Source organism: Amblyraja radiata, chromosome 19 (assembly GCF_010909765.2).
Source record: "Amblyraja radiata isolate CabotCenter1 chromosome 19, sAmbRad1.1.pri, whole genome shotgun sequence".
NCBI lineage: Eukaryota > Metazoa > Chordata > Chondrichthyes > Rajiformes > Rajidae > Amblyraja > Amblyraja radiata.
In genome coordinates this window covers 4,225,402-4,244,242 of record NC_045974.1, presented here as the reverse complement: position 1 = coordinate 4,244,242, position 18,841 = coordinate 4,225,402, and the positions used below count along the sequence as shown (strand labels likewise).

Here is an 18,841-nt window from a genome sequence, read left to right as displayed (position 1 = left end):
AAGGTTGCGTGCACTTTCTTTCTTATCCCCCTCTTGTACTCGTTTTATCGTCCCTTTTTGTCTGTTAATCTCTGCTGCTTTACATATCAGTGAACACCTTCCCATTTGCCCATATCCCCCTGAACCTTTCCTATCCATGTAACTGAACTAGTGCCTTTTAAATGTTGAAACAAAGAACTGCAGGTGCTGGTTAATACACAAAAGGACACAAAATGCTGGAGTAACTCATCGGGTCCGACAATCTCTGGAGAACATGGATTGGTGACGTTTCTTCAGATTGATTAGTACGGGTGTCAGGGGTTATGGGGAGAAGGCAGGAGAATGGGGTTGACAGGGAGAGATAGATCAGCCATGATTGAATGGCGGAGTAGACTTGATGGGCGGAATGGCATAATTCTCCTCCTGGAACTTATGAACTGTTTTTAAGGGTCTCGACCCAAAATGTCATCCTTTCCTTCTCTCCAGAGATGTTGCCTGTCCCGCTGAATTACTCCAGCTTTTTGTGTTTACCTTCGATTTAGCCCAGCGTCTGCAGTTCCTTCCAGTACAGTAGGTATGTTACAAAACTTACCTTCAGTGGCGCTGCAGTTCTGCCACTGGCCGTGTGCGCAACTTTGGCACCTTTGAGAGGGGAGCGGGATTAAAATGCCGTTTTCTCCTGCCTGTCAAAGTCGATTTCTCAGGCTGTTTAGCTGCTGCAGAGAAATCGCTCCGACATCTGTTCTATCAAGTTTTTTAAAACCATCGCTGGATAATTTAATTGCTGGAGTAAAATAAAAATCAACTTCTAACGCCGTCAACGCCGACAATGGGACGGATCTCCCGTACGGGTCAGATAAAGGTAAGCCGTTTATTTTACATATAAACGTGCTTCTTAGGATTACTTTAATCCAAATTTTACGTTGTGAAAAGGTGATTTAGGCCCCATACGAACCGGCAGTGTTTTTCCTGCCGATATGGGGTTTAAATTCACCGCAAACCGCAACGTTCCTACCGATCCCGTTCCACAAAATCCCACTCACAAGATGATTTAAATGTCCATCAATTTACGGGAATTAAACACTAAATTCCTTCAATTTGGCCTATAAATTAATGTCAATGAGATTTAAAAATCATGTTTTATTGTGAATTCTTTGTGAATGTTATTTGGACACTTAGGCTATTTAAAAATGTTAATCTTTTCTTAAGAAATTGATAGATGTTTAGAACTAGTAATTGAAGTTTGGAATTAGCTACAATTGGGTAACTAACTAATTATATGCTTTAATTTCAGGTCATCCAAGTAAGATTGTTTCATATTTGTTTCAGAATGCTTCAATCTATAATAACTGAAAATTTCTTTCAGTTCTCTTAATTTTTAAGAAAGTTATGGCCATTTCACTGTCCTCGATCACAGCTTTTGTGTTAAGTCAATGGAAAATCAATAGGGAACAAGATGCTAATTTCCGAGTATGAAAATGGCCATAACTTTTTTAATACTGAAGATATGAAAGTGAATTGGGTGTCAAATTAAACTTATGTGTGTGCTTTATCTGATGGGATAAATTGCAGACTTGATTTTTAAAATCTCAAAATTTTGTAACATTGCTAAGTACAGACGGTTTATAAATGCCGTTATTGGTGTTGCCGGGCGGTGAACGGCGGTATATAATAAAGGCCCGGCAGAAGAGGGTGAGAGTAGGCAAGCATAATACAGGCAGATGTGAATACTGTGGGCAAGAAGAGACAATAGAGCATGTCATTATACATTGTGAGAGGTATGAGGTAGAAAGAAGACAAATGAGTGAACGATTCAGAAAAGAAAAAGTACAATTTGATTTAATAGATATTTCACAAAATAATTCATATAAGTGCTATCAAATCCTAATGCTTTTTCTCAGGATAACCAATTTGTTTGGAAAGATATAGGTTATTAGTATATAAGTTATAATGATGTTATTTGATCCACACTCCATACCAGTTGGTGGCGGTAATGCACTAAAAAGTTGTTTGCCAACCGCCAAAAAAAACTACATAGAAGAAGAAGTAGTAGAGGGTGAGTTCGCGGCGATGTAATCGGCCAGGTACCTGCAGGAGCGGGCACAGCGAGTGCTGGACTAACTCCGCGGTCGGGCAGCGTCTGTGGACATTGTCGTCCTCATCAGCAAAGATCCTGTGTCGCCGACTGATGACGGTGGCGGGTCGAGACGTCACATCGGTGCGCCGACAGTGAGCGGGCAGTCGCGTTGCGCGGAGCCGAGTGAGGGGGGAGAGGAGAGGCGAGGCGGCGGCAGCAGCAGCGCCGGCGGGGGGACTGCGGCTGTGTGAGGGGAGAGCGGACTGGTAAGGACCGGGGCCTCGTATCTGGGGAGGGGAGAGGAAAGGAGAGCCAAAGCCGGCGGGCTGTGTGTGTATGGGGAGAGCGGCCTGGTCAACGATCCCTTAGCGAGCTCCGCTGTAGGATCTTTGGGCCTGGCAAAACGTGGAAACCGGGCGGGGGGAGAGAGGGGGGGGGGGGGGAGGGGGGGGGGCGGGGGGAGAGAGGGGGGGGGGGGTGGTGCAGCCGCTTTCTCAGTCCCACAGCAGGTTGATGCTGTGGCCGGAGTCCGGGGGGCCCGGGCCTGGGCTCTGGGTCGTCGCGGGTGTCACGGTGACGGTGCAGCCCCGCCGGCTCTGTCGGTACTTAGTTTAGTTCATTGTCGGGTGTACCGAGGTACAGTGAATCCAGTCGGTGGAAAGTGTAAACATGATTACATAGAAACATAGAAATTAGGTGCAGGAGTAGGCCATTCGGCCCTTCGAGCCTGCACCGCCATTCAATATGATCATGGCTGATCATCCAACTCAGTATCCCGTACTTGCCTTCTCTCCATACCCTCTGATCCCTTTAGCCACAAGGGCCACATCTAACTCCCTCTTACAATCGAGCCATTCACAGCGTGCAGATACATGATAAGGGGAATAACGTTTGGTACGAAATAACATTTAGTTCAGACCGAAAGGTCTGAATGACAAATAAAGGATTCAATTCAATACAAGGTAACATCCAGTTAAAGATAGTCCGAGGGTCTCCAATGAGGTAGATGAGGACCAGCTTTTTGGTTGTGGTAGGATGATTTTCAGTTGCCTGACACCAGCTGGGATGAAACTGTTCTTGAAACTGGAAGTGTGTGTTTTCACACTCCTGTAACTTTTGCCTGATGGAAGAGGGAGTGACCAGGTTGAGACTCGTCCTTGATTACGCTGCTGGCCTTGTTGAGGCAATGTGAGGTATAAATTGAGTCAATGGAAGGGAGGTTGGTTTGCGTGATGATCTGGTTTGTGATAGGTTTAAAAACATTCATGTTAAAAGCAGGGTTAGCTAAATCAGCCCCTCATGTCTGTTTTGCAGTTTAATATTGTGACTACTCCGTTGCCTCATTGCCACTTCCTGCACAAATCATTTATCCCTTGATTCCACTGGTGATCAATAAATTATTCAATGCTCCCTGCAATGTAGTAATTGACTGGGATTCACTGCACAAGAGGCCTGCAAGCCTCAAAGATTCACCAGCCTTTGAGTGTTCCTGAATGGTTACCCTTATTTTGAGACATAACCCTCTGATTTTTGATTCTGATTTCTCCGAGCCACGGAGAACTTGTTTTGATTCTGTCAAGTCAAACAGGAATTTTCCCCAAGAGATGAAAAGATGACCAAGTCTAGTAGTAAAATTGAGTGAAAAGTAAGTGCGTTGACAAATGCTGAGTGAAGTGGGATATTGGCAGAAGTGATATTTAAAATATCAGTCACGGTGGCACAGCGGTAGAGTTGCTGCCTTACAGCAAAATGCAGCGCCAGAGATCTGGGTTCGATCCCGACTACGGGCGCTGTCTGTATGGAGTTTGTACGTTCTCCCCGTGACCTGCGTGGGTTTTCTCCAAGAACTTCGGTTTCCTCCCACACTTCAAAGACGTACAGGTTTGTAGGTTAATTGGATTAATGAATTGGCTTGAAAAAATGTAAAAATTGTCCAAGTTGGCGATATGCAGAGTACTGCCCTGCCGACTATAAAATTCAGAAGGTTCAGAAGGTAAAAATAATAAACAGTGAATGCTGGAAATGCGATGCTAGATTGGCTGATTGTCTAATATATTTGAGTCTAAAACGGTAGAGCTGCTGCCTCACAGCGCCACAGATCCTGGGTTTGATCCTGATATGGTGCCGTCTGTGCATAGTTTGTACATTCTCTCTGTGCCTGCATGGATCAAATCTGGGTACTCCGGCTTCTTCCCATATTCCAAAGACATGCAGGTGTGTAGGTTAATTGGCTTCCGTAAATCGGCCCTAGTGTGTACGATGCAAAGCTGAAATAACATAAAAATAGTGTACAGTGATTGTTGATCGGTGTGGATTTGGTGGGCCAAAGGACCTGTTTCCACGCTGTATCTTTGAACTAAACCAACCAAGTCAAATGTTGATATGTTCTTCCTTAAAAGAGTGAAAATAACACAACACTGCAGACACACGGAATACTCAGCAGGTCAAAAAGAAACAATTCATGTTACAGGCCAAAATTGTCAGAATATATAAAAGAAGAAAAGACAAGGCAATTTAAAGTTGCAGAGTGTGGATAGTACTATTGGAATCTGAAGATAGTTAGCTGTTAATGAAGGCACTAATTCTGTTTCCATCACACTTGCAGTGATACTAGATCATAAATACATCAATTCACAAAATTTCCATTTGGCAATAATTTTAAATCTATCTCCTTGCCCATGCATTATATTCCTAGTTATAGCTATTTCTTTTTAAACCTAGGATCTGAATTAACTTGAAGACGCAAAAAATGGATATCCGACCTAACCAAACAATTTACATTAACAATATCAACGATAAAGTTAAAAAAGAAGGTAAGTGGTTGTGAAGCTTTCTCAACAGTATAACTTGCTTGCATGTATCTGCATTATCTGTGGTTGAGTGACTTGGCACATCAAAAATAGTGAGACTGTTACACAGGAGTTTTTTCAGAGCAATCCTGATGAATTTTTCTCTTCAGAGCCAAACTCCTATTGTCATTCACTGCTGCACTCAAATTCATTTGGACCATCTCCGATATCTCCCTACCGTTTCTGGATCTCACCGTTTCCATCACAGGAGACAAACTATTGACCGACATCTATTACAAACCTACTGACTCCCATAGCTATCTAGACTACACTTCTTCCCACCCTGCTTCCTGTAAAGACTTTATCCCCTATTCCTAATTCCTCCGTCTACGCCGCATCTGCACCCAGGATGAGGTTTCCATACTAGATCATCGGAGATGTCCTTATTCTTTAGGAAACGGGGGTTCCTCTCTTCCATTATAGATGAGGCTCTCACTAGGGTCTCCTCGATATCCCGCAGCTCTGCTCTTGATCCCCCTCCTCTCATCCTCACCTTCCACCACATTGGCTGTCGCATACAGCATATAATCCTCCAACATTTTTGCCACCTCCAATGGGATCCCACTACTGACCACATCTTCCCATCTCCACCCCTTTCCGCCTTAACCTACCTGATCTCCTCATTGCTGAGCACTTTAACTCCCCTTCCTATTCACAATCTGACATTTCAGTCCTGGGCCTCCTCCATTGTCAGTGTGAGGCCTAGCGCAAATTGGAGGAACAGCACTTCATATTTCGCTTGGGTAGTTTACACCCCAGCGGTACGAACATTGACCTCTAACTTCAAATAGCCCTTGCTTTCCCTCTCTCTTCATCCCCTCCCCTTCCCAGTTCTCCCACCAGTCTCACTGTCTCCAACAACATTCTATCTCTGCCCCGCCCACTCCCGACATCACTCCCGAAACGTCACCCATTCCTTCTCTCCATAGATGCTGCCTGTCCCGCTGAGTTACTCCAGCTTTTTGTGTCTACCCTCTTGTCATTACTTCTGTTCAAATTTTATTTTACGCTGAAGCTGAGAATTTGACATTTATATGACCATTTGGTCAAGTAATCATTTAACAACTTATTTTATTCCTTGTCCTCGTGCATTATGTTTATTAAAACACAGTTGATTAAATTGGTGGTGTTAGTACCAAGGAAGAAGTACCAAGGGTAATGTAAGGCATAAATATGTATTGATAATGAAATGGTGTGTACATATGTTATTACAATGAAATCAGTCAAATGGTATGTTTCCAAAACGTACACTATTTTAAAAGCTGTCGTCTTATTAACACTTGAACACTTTGTCTTATTAACATTGCTCAGTCTTGGTAACGTTATGAAAATCATTTACGAAAGGGACTAAAATGGAAAATTAACCTTTCTTGTTTCTCTCCGCAGAGTTGAAGAGAGCACTGTACGCCCTGTTTTCTCAATTTGGTCAAATTGTTGATATCGTAGCTTTAAAAACTATGAAAATGAGAGGGCAAGCTTTTGTAATTTTTAAAGAAATAATCTGTGCTACGAGTGCATTACGACAAATACAAGGATTTCCATTTTATGGCAAACCTATGGTAAGTTAAAGACATAATTACTTAAAAATGTAAAGTCGCATAGGTCTTTGGGGCATCTTGTCCATTGCTGACCCCATTTACTGACATGTGATCTGTAGTCTTGTATTTATGGGTTTTCATTGGAATTGGAAGTTTATGACTAGCTGCCTCAGGATTATCAATTGTAATCTGCCAGCGATTAAAATGGCGTTAGGCTGTTATCCACAGAGATAAGAAGTTAAGAAAATGCCATTTGTGATACACGAATCTCAATCTTTGAATGGTTTTGCCCTATTTACCAGCTCTCCTGCTTTTCCACCATCTTGTGAGTGGGGCACAAACTAACAGCTTGTGGCAGATTTTCCAATGATCATGTGATGAGACAGGCCTAATGTCCCAAGTTTGCTACTTTATTAATTATCATGGTATTGATTTGGAATTTCCTAATTTAATGAACTGAACAAATTGGTATTTGAACAGACTTCCACACCATTTTAGCGAATGAGCTCTTTTAATGTGACTAAAATTATATTTGGTCAGGTGTGTATTGCAGTCCTGGTGTGTAGATTGAATAAAAAGGAGATGCCAGATTTTATTTTAATGTGGGGATTGCTGGCAAATCTGGCATTTATTTTCCACAATAAATGTGGGTATTATTGTCAAGGCAGCATCTTGACCTGGTAAAAGTATACCCACTTTTGGGATGAGATTACTAGTGTAAAATGTATTCACAATTTAACTTGGTTATTTTGACACACTGGCCTAATGGTTAATTCTTAATAATTTTGGTCATTTTAGTGATGGTAAATGGGGCGTGTGGTGGAACAAGTGTCTTTGACAATTTAATATCAATTTGTGGTTTATATAGCTTTTTTTGAACTCGTTTTTTGTTTTATGAAGGAAAGATTTTAACGTCAAAAAGTGCATTTCAACACAGAAACACACCTTCCCAAAATGTTCACTTTCCTATCACTATATTGCCAATGATACATTTTGCTGAAATGTGCATATTCTACTTTATTCTCCTCAGCGTATTCAATATGCAAAAACTGATTCAGATCTTGTCTCAAAAATGAGGGGCACCTTTGCAGATAAAGAAAAGAAAAAAGAAAAGAAAAAGAACAAAGCACAAGAACAAATAGCTGTAAGCAAAAAAGCTAATCAGGTAAAGAAGGCTTGTCTTATATCAGGCAATTTTTAGAATTTAAAATTTCAATTTATTTTTAAATGTATTGGATGCTTTAATTAGACAATAGCTGCCTTTGTAACGTAGTTTATTGCCAAGTCTAGCGATAGTCTGTCAACAAATCTGTAAAAGCAATAAGTGTATTTTGTGTTTGCAATGGAAACAATTATACTGCATGGTTGCTGCTTAAATTTTAATCTTTTAGTTGGAACACTAGAATTCATAGTTGAGAATGAAATGTTATTTCATTCGATTGTTTTGGAGATTTCATTGATCAGACTGCCTTGCTTGATGATGCAAGGCAGTGTTAAACTGTATATTGATTAACTATTTTGTTCAGATTAAAATGAAAAACAAGAATTAGTCATTAGGGTGGGGATAAGGGGATCGGTAGTTTTTCACATTTATCGTTCACAACTTACAATGATTCCTTACCTTTAGGCAACAACACAGACAACTACAAACTCTAACCAAACAACCTCTTCAACTACTCAGCAGGTAAGTAATTAACAAAAAAAACAAAATCTGTTATAATTGAAACTCCTAAAGATAATAAACTTAGATTCTGATCTTGCAAGGCATTTGGTAATAGTTGGTAAGTTTTCTGCAGTTTCATTCTCAACAATGGGATGTGGTGGTACCTGACATGGCAGATGGGTGGATACTTTGAGCTCTTACTGCCAAGTAGCCTTTGACGGCATGCTCCTGATGTTCTTGATCCCAGTCCAACAGTCCTACACTGCAGTTGGAGTCAGAGGCTCCTGGGAACCACTGGATATTCTGCACTTCTTCATGAAATGGCCACTAGCTGCGCCGCATGATTGCAGCCTCTGCCTACAATCTGTCTGTTTTTCTATCTTTTAAATTTTTAGTCTGTTTAAAAAGTATGTGTTGGAGTTTTAAAAATATTTTTATGTGAGGGGAGGTGCGTAGGGTAAGGGGGAAACCGTTTCTCAATCGCTTCCTGGCGAGGATGCGACTATTCTTCGAGTCCCCCCCCCCCCCCCCCGCGGCCTACCAACTGGATTGGCGCGGCTTTCCCTGCCGGGGACCGACCAGGAGCTTAAGCAACGGCGCAGCACTGGATTCATCGTGGAGCGGGCGATGCCTTTCCTGGGATCGCTGTTTGAAGCTCCAGAGTGTTGGGCCTGCTGCTTCAACATCATGGAGCTGTGGAGCATCCAGCCGTGCGCGGCGCTGACTTCAACATCGCGGAGTCTTGGGATCCCTTTGCCGAGGGCCGCCAGTGTGAATCTCCATCCAGCTCGGCCTGTGGACTTCGGGAGCCGAGGTCTCCGGTAAGAAGTGGCCGATTCGGAAGTCCAAGCCGCTGAGAATGTTCTTCCGTTCCCACATCGAAGTTCCATCATCCCGGCAAAAGGGCCTGATGATCGGGTGGCCCATAGCGGCGACTGCGAGGGGTTCGGGAGGCCCCCGACCATGGGTGAACAACATAGGAGGATGACTGAACTTTGGTGCCTTCCCTCACAGTGGAAAACGTTGATTCTGCTGTGTGGGGATGTTTATGTTAAAGTCTATCGTGTGCTAAAAGTCTATCTTTTTTAATTCGTATGGCTGTATGGTGACCCCAAATTTCAATGTACCAATTGGTGCATGTGACAATAAATGTCTCTTGAATCTCTCTTGAATATTGAAAGCTTTAAACACATCCATGAGTTTTGATTGTGTCTGCTTTGGGTCGAGTGTCACACGTGAACAATGTGGCAGATCCATTGTCGCTGACATAGCCCTTTCTTTGAATCATCAATCAAACTTTAAACAATACACAGTCCTATTATCGAAGTTGTTAATGCAAGTTATAAATGGCTGAATCATTGTTCTAGTGCAAGTCTCCCATTAAAATTTACTTCAAGCTTGTTACATCTGTGCCGTTTTAAAGTTTCCATAACAATATTTTAAATTGAATATCTTTTGCCAACCCTCTTCACTTTTTGATCAGAATTTTAAGTATATTCATATGATTTTTGATGTATTTGTACTTTAGTCCAATTTTAAACAACTTAAAAGTTTTAAGTTTTCAATTTTATCTTCTTCCTTAAAGGTGCCAGATAATCCACCCAACTATATTCTGTTTCTCACAAATTTGCCTGAAGAGACCAATGAGATGATGTTATCTATGCTGTTTAATCAGTAAGTAGAAACTGGGGGAAAAGCCATTTTCATTTTTTTTGCTGTAGTCAAATAACATGGATCATTTCTTTTATTGATTATAAATGTAACTTGATTTTACTTTGGGGGTGGATGAGAATATAGTGGTTTCCCGCAGGGGTTATTGTTCAGACTTACACAACATTAGACAGAATTTTCACTTAATGTCTTCTGCTTGATTGCTGTTCAGTAAAACTATTTAAACCATTGATTACTTCCACATTGACTTAAATCTAATAAATCAATCTTTAGCATTCAAAATATTTGTCATATCCGTATTAACCTACTTTAAAAAAAAACTTTTCAGATTCCCTGGGTTCAAGGAGGTGCGTTTGGTTCCAGGGCGCCATGACATAGCATTTGTTGAATTTGAAAATGAAGGGCAGGCTGGAGCTGCTCGCGATGCATTGCAGGGATTCAGAATTACACCATCGCATGCAATGAAGATCACTTATGCCAAGAAATAATTCGGGTCATGGGGAGAAAACTATTCCACAATCTCACTCAAAACAAAGCCCTGCAAATTTCTTGGGTAATTGTGGACTTGTAACAACGATTACATTCTGTCAGCGACTGAGATGTGTCTTTGTCTGTCCCTGTATGACGTTGGGTGCGGACATCTGAATGCCAAGAGACTGGTTTGTTTATATAATAAATGTTTTTTCCAATAACCTTTTTCAGAATAATAGCTGTTATTTCATTAAAAAACATGCGGATGATCCCCCAAGCTCTAGATCATCCCTGAAAGCCTTGAGTCGTGTTCAACTACAATCATAGAATTCCAACTACAGAAAAGACCCAATGTGCATTTGTGCTCTGAGTTATTAATTTAAACAATGTCCAGATAAAGTCAGTAACATCTTGGTGTTAGAACATGTTAAGTTCTGATGATCAGATAAGATCTGTATCTGATAAACACCTCGAACTGTTGTATCATTGTCAACTAGCAAATTTGCCAGAAATGTACAGAAAACTGCATAAGCAATTTGAAGGCATGGCTTGCTTGGTGAACGTTACCAAGAAGCATGGGAAACATAATGTGTAGGAAGGAACTGCAGGTGCTGTTTGAAACCGAAGATAGACACAAAAAGCTGGAGTAACTCAGCAGGTCAAACTGGAGAAAAGGAATAGGTGACGTTTTGGGTTGAGACCCTTCTTCAGAACCGGTTTCGGAGCAGTGGCAGCCCAGGCTTACAGCCAGCGCGGAGAAGAAGCGCTAACTCCACTGCTCCGGGTCAGTGTCCCATCAGTCCAGGGTCACCCTGGACATCTCCGGCTACCCCCGGACAGGGATGGGACACTCGGGAGGAGACGTAGACGGTCCAGTAGCAATTCAACAGCGCTTGCAACGCCGGAAACCCAGGTTCGATACTGACTACGGATGAAACGCAGATCTGTATACATGCAGCAGCATAGTTGCCGCAAATGTTTATCGCGAGTGACCTTTGACACATCCCATGATTCCTTGCTTTTTTCGGAATACCAAACTCATACCGTTAGGAGGGAGAGATAGGTCAACCATGATTGAATAGCGGAGTAGACTTGATGGGCCGAATAGCCTAATTCTGCTCATATCACTTATGATCTTATGATAGATTTTGGGAGCACCAATATGGCTAGAACATGAATGTTGGTGCCATGGAGGGTATTGAGGAACTGGGTACTTTCGTGCACAAGTTCAAAGATCCTGGAAGGTAGCAGTGCAGGTAGATCATGTGGCTAAAAATGCATATTGGATGCTGCCCTTCATTAGTCAGGGCATCGAGTACAAGAGCAGGGTGTTTATGCTCCAATTTAAAACATTGGTCAGATTTTGGCTGGGGAACTGTGCAGTTCTGGTTAGATGTGATGGCTCTGACGAGCTTTATATGAATAAAATCAAGCTGAGGGCTGCTCCAGATGCTTCAACATATTCTGATGCCAATGCTTGTCCATTCATGAATACTATTGGAAGAAATTAACTAGTCAGTTAAGGCACCACTGTGGGATATAGCTGTCTTATTAAGGAGAGAGGTGCAAAGTTTAAAGGAGATGTGTGGGCACGTTTTTTGACACGTGGGGTGGTAGCTGCTTGGAACGTGCTGCTGGGGATGGTGATGGTGATGGAGGCAGATATGATTGTGGTGTTTAAAAGGCTTTTAGATGGGTAAAACAGAGACAAAGTGCTTGAATCAAGCAGGTCAGGTAGCATCTCTGGAAAACATGCATAGGTGATGTTTTGGGTCAAGACGCTTAAGACTAAATACACAGGAACACAGATATGGATCAAATGCAGGCAGAGGCGATTAATTTATTTTGGCACCATGTTCTGCACAGAAAGTTGTGGACTGAAGGGGCTGTTCCTGCACTGTACTGTTACTCCACTATTTTATGTGGAGCAGTTTTACCACCATGAGGTTAACCACTTTGGTGGCAAGAACATGTGAGGTTATCCACTTTGGTGGCAACAGCAAGGCAGATTATTATCTGAATCACTGAAAGTAAGCATGCAGGTACAGCCGGCAGTGAAGAAAGCTAATGGCATGTTGGCCTTCATTGCGAGAGGATTTATGTTTAGGAGCAAGGAGGCCCTACTTCAGTTGTACAGGGCCCTGGTAAAGACCGCACCTGCAGTATTGTGTGCAATTTTGGTCTAATTTGATAAAGGACATTATTGCTATTGAGGGAGTGCAGCGTAGGTTCACCAGGTTAATTCTCGGGATGGCAGGACTGACATATGATAAAAGAATAGGTCGACTGGGCTTGTATTCACTGGAATTTAGATGGATGAGAGGGGATCTTACAGAAACATATAAAATTCTTAAAGGATTGGACAGGTTAGATGCAGGAAAAATGTTCCTAATGTTGGGGAAGTCCAGTGCCATTTTAAGAATAAGGGGTGCGTCATTTAGGACTGAGATGAGAAAAAACTTCATCGCCCAGAGTTGTGAATCTGTGGAATTCTCTGCCACAGAAGCCAGTGGAGGCCAATTCACTGGATGTTTTAAAGAGAGTTAGATTAGTTCAGGGCTAAAGGAATCAAGGGATATGGGGGGAAAACAGGAACGGGGTACTGATTTTAGTGAAGGGTTTCGACCCGAAACGTTGCCTATTTCCTTCGCTCCATAGATGCTGCCTCACCCAGAGTTTCTCCAGCTTTTTGTCTACCTACTGATTTTAGATGATCAGCCATGATCCTATTGAATGGCGGAGGTTGTAAAAGTCTGAAGAAGGGTTTCGGCCCGAAACGTTGCCTATTTCCTTCACTCCATAGATACTGCTGCACCCGATGAGTTTCTCCAGCACTTTTGTCTACCATATTGAATGGCGGTGCTGGCTCGCAGGGCCGAATGGCCTACTAGACTCCACCTATTTTTCTGTTTCTATCATAACTAGCAAGGCCAGTTCATTGGCTATATTTAAGAGGGAGTTAGATGTGGCCCTTGTGGCTAAAGGGATCAGGGGGTATGGAGAGAAGGCAGGTACAGGATACTGAGTTGGATGATCAGCCATGATCATATTGAATGGCGGTGCAGGCTCGAAGGGCCGAATGGCCTACTCTATTTTCTATGTATGTGCGCCAGTTCACTTTGTTCCCAGGTGGAGCACGGTCGGGGTTTCTGCTGGAACACCTGTCTGTCTGGCAGCCTTCTGCCCAGGTTCTTTGGCCTTCGCTGGGAATGCCTGCGACATCAGCCCGCGCACTCGGGAGCTGCGGTCCCGGGATGTGGTGGAGGGTTGACGATGGGGGAATGTTGACTGCGGGAGCGCGCGCGCCCGAGTTTGGGCGGGACGTTGCCGTTGGAGGAGCGCGCGGGGCAGGACTGAGTGACGTCAGGCGGGGCTGAGCGCGCGCGAGGGGGGGGGGGGGGATGACGACGCGGGAGCGCGCTCGCGGCCAGGGTGGGGGATGACGACGCGGGTGCGTGCGTGCTCCAAAGGGTGGGGGATGACGACGCGGGGGCGTGCGCGCTCCAGGGTGGGGATGACGATGACGACGCGGGAGCGCGCGCGCTTCAGGGTGGGGGATGACGACCCGGGGGCGCGCGCGCGCGCGCGCACGGTGAGGGCGGGGTTGGCGACGCATGCGCGGTGCCGAGCGGGACAGGACAGCAGCGGCAGCGGCGGCGACGGTGGGAGCGGCGCAGCCTGACAGTGAACAACCGGCCGGGCGCCACACACCGCAGCCTCGACGGCCTGAACCCGCTTCCAGGCCCAGGCTGCAGCTCCATTTGCCCGCGGCTGGTGAAGCTTCTCTGGCGGACAGCTCCGATCTGAGGGAGGGGAGAGGCCCCGGTCCACACCCCACCACTGGACACCAGCTGAAGGAGGCTCCGACCCGGCCGCACGGGGTACAGCCCGCGGGGGGTTGACGCACAGAATCACCGACCCCTCCTGTTGAACCAAAAAGTTTAAAGGTAAGAGTTTATGGAGCTTTCTGGCTGCATCAGGTGACGCAACTGTGTTGGTATGCGGTCAGGGCTTGACTGTGTGTGCAGCCCGGTCAGCAGGACTGGCGTGTCCGCATCCACACTGGCCACACACAGCATAATGTGTTGTAGCTGTCGGGAAAGCTCAGATATTCCACGGCTCCTCGCTGTGTACAACATGTTGCTGTATGGTTACCAGAAATAACACGAGAGCTTAGATTTTCCAAGGTTACTCTGTGTGTGCAAAAATGTTATTGTATAAGTACCAGAGAGCTCAGATATTCCAAGGTTATTCTTTATTGTATGGTAACCAGAAATGGAGTGAGGGCTCAGATATTCCTGGGTTACTCGGTGTGTGCAACGTTATTGTATGGTTCCCAGAGAGCTCAGATGGAGACATTCCAAGGTTACTCTATATTATATGGTGACCAGAAACACAGTGAGAGCTCAGGTATTTCAAGGTTACCCTGTGTCAAAACGTGTTATGTATAACCACCAGAAGTAATGTGAAAGCTCAGATATTCCAAGGTTGGAATATTCCTTTGATATTCCAAGTTTGTTCTGTGGACGACATGGCATCGTATAATTTACCAGAAATAACACGAGAGCGCCGATGTTCCAAGGTTATTTTGTGTACAACACGTCATGGTGTTGTCAGACTGAAGAAGGGTCTCGACCCGAAACGTCACCCATTCCTTCTCTCCAGAGATGTTGCCTGACACGCTGAGTTACTCCAGCTTGTTTAAGAAGGAACTGCAGATGCTGGCAAATCGAAGGTAGACAAACGTGCTGGAGAAACTCAGCGGGTGCGGCAGCATCTATGGAGCGAAGGAAATAGGCAACGTTTCGGGCCCAAACCCTTCTTCAGACTGACTTAGTTACTCCAGCTTTTTCTGCCTATCTTCGGTTTAAACAAGCATCTGCAGTTCCTTCCTACACACATTATGTGTAACAACCAGATATAATATGAAAGTTCAGATATTTCAAAGGTACTCAATATGTGCAGTATGTTATTTGTATAATTACCAGGAAAAAAATGAAAACTCAGATATTCCGAGGTTACTCTGGCGTGTGCATTGCGGCTCCAAAGCTGTAATATCTGTTTGTAAAGTGTGCGGAAGTCAATGCGCTCTTGCAGATCCCATGCTTGCGGGGTAGGTTGAATAGAAGGAAGGAGGTGGGCGGGGAAACGATCACCCGTCCACTTCAAGGTCTTTGGAGGAATTTATCACAGGAGGTCGTAAATGGGCCGTACAGCGTTTAAACAGGAAGGTTAACTGACGCCTCATTCCCTTACGTACACGATTGAAGTAGAACATCTGAGAACCACAGAATAGCTCAAGCTCGATATGTGAGTGCGGGGGCGGCTTCTTCTGAAGAAGGGTCTCGACCCGAAACGTCGCGCATTCCTTCTCTCCAGAACTGCTGCCTGTCCCGCTGAGTTACTCCAGCATTTAGTGCCTACCGGCGGGCTCTACTAATCGCATGCGAAAAAGTTTAGCTTTTATTCCAGAAGTTAGTTGCAGTAATCATTGCTGAAGCGAGTTTCTGATACCTACCATACAAGGGGATATTTATTTTTGAACAGTCATCTCGTTTCTGATATTTACCTGCGTCAATGTTCCACCTTCATTTTGAAAGGTGATCTCCTTGGGAACTTGGTTTATTTTGATAGCTGTTACAGAGGATCATATTACATTTGGGTTCATTCACAATCATATTTGAAACTAGACAAAATTTGATTGAAATCGTGCCCTTATTTACATATTCTGCGCAGAATTTTTGAGATGGGGATTCTTGTTGATATGGGCCTTTAAGTATATATTTTTACGTATTTACTAAGTGAGTATGGTATGATCCATGACAATGAAAATGGCATTAGTTTATCATCTGATTTTGTAATTCAGGATATAAATCACAAAGCTAAATCTCTGTTTATAATTGAGTTCGTATTAAACTATAGAATTTTCGTTGAGGCATCCAATTTTTAATGTTCACATTAATTCCACCATAAAAAAAGTAGTGTACTCTGAGGAATAGCACTATATTTCAAGATTGAAGAAACCAGTCTGAAGTAGGGACTCAACCTGAAACGTCTCCCATTCCTTCTCTCCAGAGATGTTGCCTGTCCCGCTGAGTTACTCCAGCTTTTTGTGTCTATTTTTGGTTTAAACCAGCATCTGCAGTTCCTTCTTGCATACATCAGGATTGTTGCTTTGAGTAGATATTAGTACTTTCTGAATCTGATTGCAACAACAATCAGATTCAAGGGATTCCCCTTGCAATCAGTTTTAGTAGTAAGTATTTTAAACCAATGTTGAATTTAAAAAGGGTGAAGAAAATTGCTACCTGTGTTATACTGTGTTTATTAAGCTAGTTAGAAGTTAAAACATTCAGCTTTGTTTGCCTGACCTATGATTTTTAGTTACTCTTGCCTTGCTAAATAAAGCTTCTGGGTATTTTGACATAAGAAAATAATGGAATGATTCATAGTTGCTGGTAACAAGCTTTATATTGTGTTCCTCTGACCGCAAAGCTCCCAAATGTCAAAACAGCTAAAGATTTAAAAATCCCTTTCCTTTCTGTCAATTTATTCTCAGGAAATGCTCATCATTGGTACGGCCAAATTTGTTGTTTAACCCTGGTTGCCTTAGTTGGTTTAGTTTATAGTCACGTGTACTGAGGTACAGTGAAAAGCTTTTGTTGTGTGCTTCCCAGTCAGCGGAAAGACAATACATGATTACAATTCAGCCATTTACAGTGTGCAGATACATAATGGTCCGCAATCTGAAACTGTTTGAAGAATTACAAAGGTTTCTTATGTGGGGCTTTCAATGATGGTGACTAGTGGTGACACCATTGTGTGATATATTCTGTTTAGCATACTGTATTGGGAATTCAGAGGCAATTGTACTACCTTGCACCTGCTGTCTTCACACTTGGGAGCAAATAATCAAATCCTGGAGATTAGCCGAGGTCATCCTACAGAAAATGGTAGACACTTTCATACCAGTAGGAAATTTACAAGGGAACAATCTTAACAATCATCTGACATTCTTACAATCCTCTGGACACGGGGAGGATTGAAACATTCCTGCTACAAACTCTACAATTTGCTCCCTTTTTACATTTAACAACCTGTATATATTTCATCCCAGCTTGGTGATTATTCCACTTTTAAAGACACTAAACCTCTTCAATATTTCTTCATTTACTATGTTTATCTCAGCCAGTGTTTCAGTTATTCTCCATAAATACAATATTATCAGCAGGATCCCCTTCTTATGCAGACAGCTATGGATTTTTCATTGGGAATCATAACCACATTCTTGCCTCCTTACATGGGTTACCTTAACAGACCATGCTTTCCTTAGTTATTCTGTTGCTATTTATGTACTTGCTTTTGGTTGTCAGAATATTTTCATGCTATTCTCTTTGCTTTTAAAATATCCTTTTTTAATTACACTCCAACATTTTCTACACTTTTCAAGGTTTTCTGCTGTAGTACTCGTATAGTGTCACTAATTTCTGGTGAACGATTGGGCAATGTTTAGAAGGACCTGCCAGTCCCGCTGAGTTACTCCAACATTTTGTGTCTACCTTTGATTTAAGCCAGCATCAAAAAGCTTTTATAGATATGTGAAGAGAAAAAGATTAGTTAAAACAAATGTAGGTCCCTTGCAGTCAGAAACAGGTGAATTGATCATGGGGAACAAGGACATGGCAGACCAATTGAATAACTACTTTGGTTCTGTCTTCACTAAGGAAGACATAAATAATCTGCCGGAAATAGCAGGGGACCGGGGTTCAAATGAGATGGAGGAACTGAGTGAAATCCAGGTTAGCCGGGAAGTGGTGTTAGGTAAATTGAATGGATTAAAGGCCGATAAATCCCCAGGGCCAGATAGGCTGCATCCCAGAGTACTTAAGGAAGTAGCCCCAGAAATAGTGGATGCATTAGTGATAATTTTTCAAAATTCTTTAGATTCGGGAGTAGTTCCTGAGGATTGGAGGGTAGCTAATGTAACACCACTTTTTAAAAAGGGAGGGAGAGAGAAAACGGGGAATTACAGACCAGTTAGTCTAACGTCGATAGTGGGGAAACTGCTAGAATCAGTTATTAAAGATGGGATAGCAGCACATTTGGAAAGTGGTGAAATCATTGGACAAAGTCAGCATGGATTTATGAAGGGTAAATCATGTCTGACGAATCTTATAGAATTTTTCGAGGATGTAACTAGTAGAGTGGATAGGGGAGAACCAGTGGATGTGTTATATCTGGACTTTCAGAAGACTTTCGACAAGGTCCCACATAAGAGATTAGTATACAAACTTAAAGCACATGGTATTGGGGGTTCAGTATTGATGTGGATAGAGAACTGGCTGGCAGACAGGAAGCAAAGAGTAGGAATAAACGGGTCCTTTTCACAATGGCAGGCAGTGACTAGTGGGGTACCGCAAGGCTCAGTTCTGGGACCCCAGCTATTTACGATATATATTAATGATTTGGACGAAGGAATTGAATGCAACATCTCCAAGTTTGCGGATGACACGAAGCTGGGGGGCAGTGTTAGCTGTGAGGAGGATGCTAGGAGGCTGCAAGGTGACTTGGATAGGCTGGGTGAGTGGGCAAA

The 18,841-nt window shown here is 43.2% G+C and overlaps 2 protein-coding genes across 3 annotated transcripts in view; both read left to right on the top strand.

The window, feature by feature from the left end:
• The first annotated feature begins 2,188 nt into the window (after nt 1-2,188).
• On the top strand, nt 2,189-10,469 carry snrpb2 (small nuclear ribonucleoprotein polypeptide B2). Its single transcript, XM_033037494.1, has 7 exons — nt 2,189-2,322; nt 4,778-4,869; nt 6,292-6,464; nt 7,474-7,608; nt 8,071-8,127; nt 9,692-9,780; nt 10,106-10,469. The coding sequence occupies exons 2-7, from the start codon at nt 4,806-4,808 to the stop codon at nt 10,263-10,265; spliced, it is 678 nt and encodes a 225-aa protein (XP_032893385.1). The 5' UTR covers nt 2,189-2,322; nt 4,778-4,805; the 3' UTR covers nt 10,266-10,469.
• A 3,399-nt stretch (nt 10,470-13,868) lies between these two features.
• The window catches only part of pacsin2 (protein kinase C and casein kinase substrate in neurons 2), a 60,428-nt gene continuing 55,455 nt past the window's right edge, over nt 13,869-18,841 (top strand). For both annotated transcript variants that reach the window (XM_033037493.1, XM_033037492.1), the window contains exon 1: nt 13,869-14,195. The gene's annotated coding sequence lies outside the window, so the exon portion shown is untranslated. The remainder of the gene's footprint in view (nt 14,196-18,841) is intronic.

Coding starts and splice junctions, on each gene's coding strand:
- snrpb2 (XM_033037494.1), top strand. CDS start 4,806: ATGGATATCCGACCTAACCAAACAATTTACATTAACAATATCAACGAT. Junction 4,870..6,291: donor CGATAAAGTTAAAAAAGAAG/GTAAGTGGTTGT, acceptor TTCTCTCCGCAG/AGTTGAAGAGAGCACTGTAC. Junction 9,781..10,105: donor TTATCTATGCTGTTTAATCA/GTAAGTAGAAAC, acceptor AAAACTTTTCAG/ATTCCCTGGGTTCAAGGAGG.